At 37.4% G+C, this 10,333-nt stretch overlaps 1 protein-coding gene across 8 annotated transcripts in view; it reads right to left on the bottom strand.

The window, feature by feature from the left end:
• The window catches only part of LOC132367151 (phospholipid-transporting ATPase FetA-like), a 76,922-nt gene that overhangs the window by 19,781 nt on the left and 46,808 nt on the right, over nt 1-10,333 (bottom strand). For 7 of the 8 annotated variants that reach the window (XM_059924998.1, XM_059925000.1, XM_059924999.1 and 4 more), the window contains 2 exons: nt 8,285-8,328; nt 1,287-1,452 (listed from right to left, as the gene is read on the bottom strand). In XM_059924998.1, the coding sequence (XP_059780981.1) occupies nt 1,287-1,452; nt 8,285-8,328 (210 nt within the window). Of the gene's footprint in view, nt 1-1,286; nt 1,453-8,206; nt 8,329-10,333 lie in introns of those variants that run through there. The other variant, XM_059925005.1, reaches the window with a different exon arrangement.

The following is a 10,333-nucleotide window of genomic DNA, read 5'->3' as shown; positions in this document are numbered from 1 at the left end:
ATATATATGAATGAGTATTGTCACCTTTGAAACTCTCACCCTGGGAAGGTAAATGACTTACTCTGTTGAATCAATCTTTCAATCTGATATTACTCAAGACATTTCTGGAACTCCTCTTTTAGAATAATCCCCATAACCTGAGATATATTTTAGATTATTTCTCTTTTGAAGGTTAATTTGATTTTTAAAAACAGTTATACATCATCAGTCTTATACTTGTGAATAAGGTAGGTGGGGGAGTATAATTTTAAGTCAGACATAAGATGTGTCTATGGGATAATAAGATTACTTTCTTGTGTGTTTCCTACCTTGTCACTCAAGGCAGTAAACATAGACACGTCCAAATATGCTTCAAGTAATACCAACTTGTTGGAACGTCAGACCCGGAGAGGCTTGTGGAAGGGTGGGAGCTCATGGGGCCAGAAGACATGAGATTTGGGTTCTTATCCCATTTATACCTTTCTTAGCTATAGGATTTTAGTCATCACAATTTCTTTCTTTTTTTAAATTGGGGTATAGTTGCTTTACAATGTTGTGTTAGTTTCTGCTGTACAGCACTTAATTTCTTTTAGCTTCAGTTTCCTTTGCTATAAAACTAGGATCATTTTTCTTGTTCTGCAGAGGGCTGTTGTGAAGACTGTGGAAGGTAATATAAATGAAAGCAACTTGTAAAATTATAAAGTGATGTACAAATATAAGGTGTTACTCATGGTGGTATTATATTAAGACTACATTGACTTTAAAGAATGTGATTTACTTGGCTGCCTAAATTCTTGTTTGTTAAGGAAAAAAAGTCTTCTTAATTTAAAATCAGTAATTTCTCAAAAAGATTTTGATAAATTCATGGATGACATAGTCATATTTGGTTACTAAAGAAATTAGGGTATATGGGGATACCTTTAAATTGTGAAGCAACAAGAGGATGACTCATCCTTCAGGAAGTCTTATCAGAGGTAGTGGGGTTGATCTTGGCAATAAATCAGATAAACTCTGTGACAGAATATTACAGAGTCTCAAGATCCGAAGCTCGCTAGATAGCACCAAGTTTGACCCCTATCCAATGAATGAATCTTCTTTAAGACCAAGAGGTTGTTTTCTACTTGAATATATTCAGTGACTAGGAGCCCACTACTTATCTTTACTATCCATTCCATTGCTGGACAACTCTTCCTATTAGAAAGTTCTTTAGATTAAGCCATTACAAATGATATCAAACCATCCCCCCTCCAATCAGCCTAGACTCTATGACATATTCTCAGTCCATGAGGCCTCAAGCCCCTTCTCACCTTCTACTTTCTCTTCTGGTATTACGGTATGACACAATGAGAGTGACAGGAAAAACAAGTGTACCCAGCGATCTCCCCTTTTCACTGCTTCCACCAAAGTCTTGTCATAAAATGAAAACTTAGGATCAGCCAGTTTGTTGTAGGAGAAGTCGACCTTTTCTGTTTTCTGGAACACATAAGCCAGAACAAACAGCAGCTTGACACTTTACAGAAGGTTGACCTGGGGGCAATTTCTGGAATGTGATGAGAACTCTTAGGAGGATGGGAAAAGAAAAGCAAGATAAGTGAAAGAGACCCTGTGCTGGTTTCTAAGGCCTCTGTAGCTCTGACCTGGACCATCCATTCACTTGGAGAAGATCCATCACACAGGAGACAAGCTAGCACTGCTTGGCACACCCTTCTTGCCCTCTTTCTACTCTAGCTATCCTGAATGATTAGTGGCCATCTTCAGGCTCTATTCTTCCAAGTCCCCAATCCATGATAAATCAAACCTGAGGACATGAGAGAGTAACTGTTCCCTATTAGTAAATGGTTTCTGGAAAAAGTCTTGTCTCTGGCTGTCCTCTGCCTGATTTTGGGAACTGGGAAGGGAGCTAGGTACAATGACATCACTGTGTTGCACTAATCCTATTTTACCCCACAAGGGGGCTAGAGAGGAATATTGCAAGACAGAGGCAAGGCTGTATGACAAGGAAGCTTCAGTACAGACTTCTTGTTCACAGACTTAATTTTATACCATTTTGCATACCTGATTCAGCATACCTGATTCCTTGCTGCCTCTGGTCCTCAAGGTTATTGACCCTGCCTCAATCTGTGGACCTAATATTCACTACCATTTTCTTGGCTATGAGCTTGGCTCCTTTAGATGTTGACTAACGTTCTTCATGTCAGGTAGGCTGCTGGTAGGCACCTGGGGTAAACATTCTTTTCTGGCTCAATTTGGTCCTGAGACTCTCTTATGCCCACCCTGGAGTGTGGTGTTATTAACAGATTTCTCCAGCCCATATCAGAACTCTCAAGGATATTTCACCAGTTCATTGTAGTTGTGGTGCTACCTGGGCTGGGCCCCAATGTGTCAAGTACAGACACAATTGCGCTGCTTGGTGCTATGTTGGGGAAACGGAAGTTTGTAGTGGGCTATACTGGCTCTTTTCTATAACCCATCTAGAGGGAGTTTTGTCATGATAGTGAGGAAGTATGGTCAGGTCCAGAGCCAAGTCCTAGACCTGGCCAACCACAGACGTGTGAGCTCTGGGAAGTTTGTGGGTTTAGTAATTTAAGATAACTCATTATATAGCATCCTCTGAGGCTTTTCTATAACTGGGCTCTTATACTGGTACATTCTTTGAAACTTAGAAGCTGGTGAGTGATGTGAGAGAAGTTGGAGAGGTAGATATGAAGCAGATCCTGCATTACCATCTTGTACGCAATAGGGAACCATAACAATTTTCTGCTGAAAGTCATATGATCATATAGTCCTCTGGTAGCAGCATGGAGAATACATTGGAAGTAGCAAGATGAAAAGCAAGGAGACCAGTTAGAAAGCCATTCAGTAATTCACAAGAGAAATGATAAAGTAGTGACAATAAATATTAAATTAAGGGTATGATTTGAAAATATAGAATTGTATGACATGGATATGACAAGTGAAAGAGAGAAACAGTTAAGAATTATTTTATGTATCCTAATTGGGATAGATGGTAAGACCATTCACTGAGATAGGATACCCAGCAGGAAGAGATTTTTGACAGACTGACCTGGCGATACCTGAAGGACATAAAGGTAATAATGAAAGCAGGCATATATAGCTTTGAAGCTCAGGTAAGAGATCTGAGCTAGTTTCTAATCTCCCCTTCCAGACAAGTAATGTTTGAGAACACTGGACCTGGCTGGGTACAGGACTGAGGCAGTGCTGGCTTGGAGTTGCAGTACAGCATGATCTGAGGGGCAGTATTCATGAATTACTCTGCAATTGAAAGTTAAACACCCAGTTGAATAAGACTGAATGGCAAATCCAGGTACTAGACAAAAGGATGGAAACTGGGAGTATCAGATGAGAAGAAACGAATTCAGAATGGAGGGTAGAGGAGGCAATTGAGGAAACTCTTTGAGATCCTGTGACATAGCTACAGATAGTTTTTATAGGATATCTTTAGCTTTGGTCATGGATGGGGAGGGAGCTAAAAAGGTTCTTGGATATATGGATTTGGAGGTCATTAGTAAGTAGGCAGTAGTTAAAGTCAGTAAAAACACGAGACTACAAAGATGGAAAAGAGGTACAATAATAGAGCTCTGGGGGAACATCAGCACCTATGGCCAAGAAGATGAGAAAAAACAATCATACAGGAAGAAAAAACAAGAAGATAGTTACTTAACAGAAGCCAAGGGACAAGAAAGCTTTAAGAAAAAGTGGAGTTTTAAGTGTTAAAATCTGCAGAGAAATTGGGTAAGGACTTAACAACAAGGTAGTCATTAGTGACCTTGGCTAGTTTCAGTGGACATGATAGGACAGAGTCTAATTATATAGGGTAGAATGAGGAATGAATGAAAGGTGAGGAGTTATAAAGACTGCTGTAATTGTCTATTTCCTTATACACTTTTCCTTTAGTCTGCCAACTCTGAAGGTAGGGAACAAATTTCTTTTGTTTTCCTTGAACCTTTAACATTTATTCAGAGTCTGACATATGGTTGATAATCAACATTTTGGACTGACTGATGGAGTCAGAGGGTAATGCAGGATGAAGAAAAAGTTCTAAGCGCTTTAAAAAATGAATAAAATAAGATGTAAACATTTATTAGTAGTGGTTACCTCTGGTTAATGGGCTAAGGGTTACTTTAACACATTTATTTTATTTTAAATTAATACTATATTTTTTAGAGCAGTCTTACGTTCATAAAAAAAAATTGAACAGAAAGTAAAGAGAGTTCCTATATATTTCCTTTCTTCTTTCCACTCCACATTTCCCCCTATTTTCACCTTACATTAGTATGGTACATCTGTTACAATTGATGAACCAATATTGATACATTATTATTAACTGAAGTCCATAGTTTACATTAGAGTTCACTCTGCTTTGTACAATTCTGTGGTTTTTGACAAATGCATAATGTAATGAATCCACCATGACAGTATCACACAGAATAGTTTCACTGCCCTAAAAATCTCCTGTGCTTCATCCTTCTCTCCACCCCTCCCCAAACCCCTGGCAACCACTACCTTTTCCAGAATGTCATACAGTTAGAATCATACAGTACATAGCCTTTTCATATTGGCTTCTTTCACTTAGCAATATGCATTTAAAGTTCTTCCCTTTTCTGTGTATATGTGCATGCATGGCTTGATAGCTCATTTCTTTTTATTGCTGAATAATATTCCATTGTATGCATGTAGTAAGTGTTTTTTTTTTTTTTTTTTAAAGAAAGGATAGATTTGAGCTGAGGGGAAAGAATCATATAATGGGATAAGTTTCAGATATTAAGAAACACAGAATACAGGATTGACTGAGGTTCCTGAAGAAGTAGAAAGGCATGGAATCAGAATATATGAAGAGATTAGTATTGAAAGAAAAAGTTATACCTTTTTTTGAGACTGAAGGAAAGGAAGTAAAAGTGGGTTCTGATATTTGTACAGAAAAGGGTACTTAGCTGATAGTTTGGATTTTTCTCAGCAAAGTAGAAAACAATATCATCTACTGCACACTGGGGAGAAGGAAGTGGGATGTGGTAGAAGGCCCAAGAGTGGTGAATTTTGGAATAGCTAATATGGAAAATTAAGAATTAAGCTCACCATAAATAGATTAAAAAATTATCCAAGTGGCACTGGAAGCCCAGAAGAGTTTGGAGTCTCTGAATTTGTAATGGCTTGTGATCCCCAAAAAGTGCTTGGCACTCTGAGATTAGAAACAGAGAATGGTAGCTGGCTTGGTTAATTCAAGGTTGAGATTTGTTGGGCGATCAGAGAGGGAAAAAAAAGGGAGAACTAGTAAGGTATTGAAGATGCTTATGATCTTGGGTACAGATGGGGGGCAAGATAGGAAAGGAAGTAAAGTCACAAGGGATTGATAGAGAAAAAGGAGAACAGAGAGTTTGTAAATCTTCCTGTGATAAGAAAGCAGGTATACTAGGAATCAAGTATCAAGAGAACTGGAAAAATAAGGTTTGTGATCAGAGATCATGACAAAGGAGTTTACAATTTCAGAGTAGTACACTTCTGGATGGTGACATGATAACATAGAAATGGATGATACAGATGTTTTTGAGTCCAAAAAGTCATTTGAAAGATATATTCTTTTAGACATCTGAAAGCATCTATGTTGCTAGATCATCCATAAATAAGCCAATACCACCCAAAATGATAGCAGGGATTGGGTAGAGAGGGAAAATATGAGCTAAGGTTTCAAGGTCCTCAGTGAATGAAGTGGAGAAGCCAGAAGATTTGTAAATGTCAATGACAAGAAGAAAGAGGAATACAGCTAGAAGTCATAAGCATCACAGGAAGAAAGATTATATGAGGGAGAAAAAGTAATAGTTTAAAAGTGGCACAGGAGGGGCTTCCCTGGTGGCACAGTGGTTAAGAATCTGCCTGCCAATGCAGGAGACACGGGTTCAAGCCCTGGTCCGGGAAGATCCCACATGCCGCGGAGCAACTAAGCCCGTGCGCCACAACTACTGACCCTGCACTCTAGAGCCCATGTGCCACAACTACTGAAGCCTGTGCTCCTAGAACCTGTGCTCCGCAACAAGAGAAGCTACCACGATGAGAAGCCCGTGCACCGCAACAAAGAGGAGCCCCGCTCGCTGCAACTAGAGAAAGCCTGTGCGCAGCAATGAAGACCCAAGGCAGCCAAAAAAAAAAAAAAAAAAGAAAAGTGACACAGGATAATGAGGACAATACCTTTGGGCTTTTGGTATGCGGAGTACGAGAGATGGAGGAAAAGGGATATCCTCCGGGAAAGTCATCTTTCAATCAAGGTAGAGAGAAGAAAGCATTTTAATGAAAAGATAAGGCTGTGGGTGTTTGCTTACAAGAGAACAAAGATTCCAGGGATCCAGAGGAAAATGTGTTATGGTCGATCAGTAGCAAAAGGAAGAGGAAGAGAAAGGTAACTCCAGGGTAACAATTTACTCCCTAGAAGCTATAACTTTGTTTATATTGCCAAGGTCATTAGCAGAGTCCCTGGAAGAGGATTTAAGGCAAATACTGATTTTATTTCCCATCTCCAGTCTCTCTGGATGGATAAGGGTGAGGCAGTAGTTGGGAGGCGGAGTTACCTGTTTAGTACGTAAGTCAAGTGGCTAAAGGTTTGGAATTGGTTCTAGTAGGAAAGAGATAGGGTGAGTAGTATACTGAATATAATGGAAGAAGCCCTATGAAGGGATGCTTAAAATCAAACCCATAAACAAAAGTTGAGATCCAATACTGGAAAAAACAGTAAAATTGAACCAGCCAGAGACAGGAAGAATGAAAAGGAAAATATTCTTACAATTGTGTGGGTTAGGACTATTGAGTATGTCATAAATCCTGAAGCTATAAAGGATAAAGACTGATAGAATTAATTACATAAATTAAAAACTTCTAAACAAAAAACTATAAACAAAGGCCAAAAGACAAAACTGGAAAAAAATAATTGTAACATATGTGCCAGACGAAGGAAAAGTTGGTATTTTTACTATATAAGGAGCCCCTTGAAATAAGAAAAAAAGGACAAAGAATATGAACAAGCAATTCACAAAAAAAGTATAAATGGGCAATAAAATGATTGGGAAGAGGAAGGAAAATAAGCACATAAAATGATTCAATCTAATTAGTAAACAAAGAAAGGTAAATTAAATGAGATATCATTTTCACAATTAAACTTCTAAAGGTTGAAATATTAATACCCAGTACTGACAAGGATACAGTATGGGAAAAGAGGAATTCTCATATATTTTTGGTGGGATTATAAATTGATGCAGTCTATCCAGAGAGCAATATGGCACTATTAAGTGCATTAAAAATCTAGCCACCCTTTGACCAACTAATTTTACTTCCAGGACTTTATTCTAAGGAAATAATTTTCAGAAGAGGAGACAAAAATGTATATACCTGGATGCTTACCATGATGCTATTTATAATAGCAAAAGACAACAGAATAAAAATAGGGGATTGGCTAAATCAATTAAGATACATCAATGTAATTGGCTATGACAGCCAATCAAAATGATGATGTAGACCTAAATATACTGACACGGAAGGAGGGCCACAATATAGTGTCAAGTGAATAAAAGGAGGCTGAAAATAGCATGCATGCTACGATCCATCCATCCATCCTTCCTTCCTACTTACCTACCTACCTACTAGACCTAGGTGTATATGTGTGTATATATACATATGAAAAGCATCTGAAAGGATAAATATTCCCAGATTTTACACTGGTTATCTAAGTGGGACTGAATGATTTTAATTTTCTTCTTCATACATTTCTATATTGTTTGAATTTTTTTTTATCATGAGCACAGATTATTTTTTAAATAGAAAAAGCCAATAAAGCTATTTTCATTTTTAATTAATTTATTTGTGTTTAAAAGAAATTTTAATAGCACTATTCAGAAAACAAATAATATTCATATGTAGAACTAGAATTTATTCTCAAGTAATGTAATATCTTCCAAAAAAGTATCTTAAACCACTATTCATTTGCTGTCCTAGATCATTTTTATGAGCTCAAGGATTCATCCCTTTGCTGGTTTCTTCAGACATTCCTTACTTTTAAAAAATTTATATATTATTTATATAAAATCACCTTCTTATAATAAGCTGTTTTCATTTTAAAACACACACCCAAATACCCTCAAATAAACAGAGTTCATTTATATAATACTTTCTGATATTATGGGGCCAATAACAGCTGTAATATTTCAGGGGCTCAGGGAATCCCAATCTGTGTTAAAGATGCTGCTGTGCGGCGCAGCCTCACTCAGGTCCCACATGCATTTCACAGGGCGCTGTAATCACTCACCTCCGAGACTTCTACCCTCTGTCCATTCTTGTCATAGACAACACCTGTTGGTAAGTAAACAGAATACACACTTGGCAAGGGTTTTAAAGAAGGGTTTACATTTTTTTTTTTTTTTTTTTTTTACATTTTTTTATTGTGGTAAAATATGTATAACATAAAATTTTTCATTTGAACCATTTTTTTTAAACATCTTTATTGAAGTATAATTGCTTTACAATGGTGTGTTAGTTTCTGCTTTATAACAAAGTGAATCAGTTATGCATATACATATGTCCCCATATCTCTTCCCTCTTGCATCTCCCTCCCTCCCACCCTCCCTATCCCACCCTTCTAGGTGGTCACAAAGCACAGAGCTGATCTCCCTGTGCTATGCGGCTGCTTCCCACTAGCTATCTATTTTACATTTGGTAGTGTATATATATGTCCATGCCACTCTCTCACCCTGTCACATCTCACCCCTCCCCCTCCCCATATCCTCAAGTCCATTCTCTAGTAGGTCTGTGTCTTTATTCCCGTCTTGCCACTAGGTTCTTCATGACTTTTTTTTTTTTTTTTTTTTTTTTTCTTCCTTAGATTCCATATATAGAGTCTGTCATACAGAATGAAGTAAGTCAGAAAGAGAAAAACGAATACAGTATGCATTTTAACCATTTTTAGTGAACAATTCAGTGGCATTAATATCATTCACAATGTTGTACAACAATCACCATTATATATTTCCTAAACTTTTTCAGCATCCTAAACAAAAACTCCTTACTCTTCCCTATTCCCAGCCCCTGGTAACCTCTAATCCGCTTTCTGTCTCTATGAATTTGCCTATTCTAGATAATTCATATAAGTAGAATGATAAAATATTTCTGATTGTGTCTGGCGTATTTCACTTAGCATAATGTTTTCAAGAATCATCCATGTTGTAGCATGTGTCAGAACTTCATTATTTTTTATGTCTGAGTATTCCATTACATGGATATACCACAGTTAGTTTACCCATTCATCTGTTGATGGACACATGGGTTGTTTCTACCTTTGGGCTATGGTGAATAATGCCGCAATGAACACTGGCATACATCTATCTGATTGAATTCTCTGTTTTCTTTTTCTTTTCTTTTTTTTTTCTGGTATATACCTTGGAATGGAATTACTGCATCATATGATAATTTAAAGGAGGATTTCAAAAGCTTATTTCTTCTGATTCTATCATCCTAGACTTACAGTTAAGCCCCTCGAATCCCTTCAGGCCACCTAGCTCTCAGTGCCCTATGAGCTCCTTTCCTCAAGCCAATGGTAAGAATAATGCTGCTTGGGGTGCAATTCTTCTCCTTAAGTGTGGGTGAGGTGAGGCTGGAGGCTAGTCATTTATGAGAGACTTCGTACCTCAGGAAGCCTTTCAATCAGAAAAGTTACCTAGAGGATATGTGAAAGTAGTGCTGGAATGTTTAGGATTCTTGGCCAGTAGACAGCATAGACAGAATAGGGGTGGAAGACAGTCTGATACCAAGCATAGAAACACCCATGACCCTTTTCAAGCTTATCCTTACCCTTACCCAGTGTATGGTCAGGTCATACAATGAGTAAGAAAATTAAGATCCTCACCCAAATCAACCATCCAAAAATAAGCTTTCAGAGTTTATACATGTGAAAACTTGTTTGGCAGGGGTAATAGAAAATATTAGAGTGCTCTAGCTTTTTTTAAAATTTTAACTTTAATTTTTTTATTTTTTAAATTTAACTTAAAAATTTTTTAATTTAGGTGAAATTCATATAACATACAAGTAACCATTTTAAAGTGTACAATTCAGGGACATTTAGTGCATTCACAATATTTTGCAACTATCACATCTTCCTAGTTTCAAAGCTTTTTCATAATCCCAAAGAAACACCCCATGTGGTCTATCTTTTTAGATGTGATTGCTTTCCTTAGCTAGTTAGTGCAATGGGCATGAATGTTCACACATATAAGGACTTAACACTATCACAAAAACAAGCTTATGCCTAAGGCAGGAAATAAATGAATAACTGGGCATGGGAGACACATCAAACTCTGAATAC

The sequence above is a fragment of the Balaenoptera ricei genome, chromosome 6 (genome assembly GCF_028023285.1).
Source record: "Balaenoptera ricei isolate mBalRic1 chromosome 6, mBalRic1.hap2, whole genome shotgun sequence".
Classification (NCBI taxonomy): Eukaryota; Metazoa; Chordata; class Mammalia; order Artiodactyla; family Balaenopteridae; genus Balaenoptera; species Balaenoptera ricei.
Note: the sequence above shows the minus strand (reverse complement) of the source record. Positions and strands in the feature narration are given on the sequence as shown.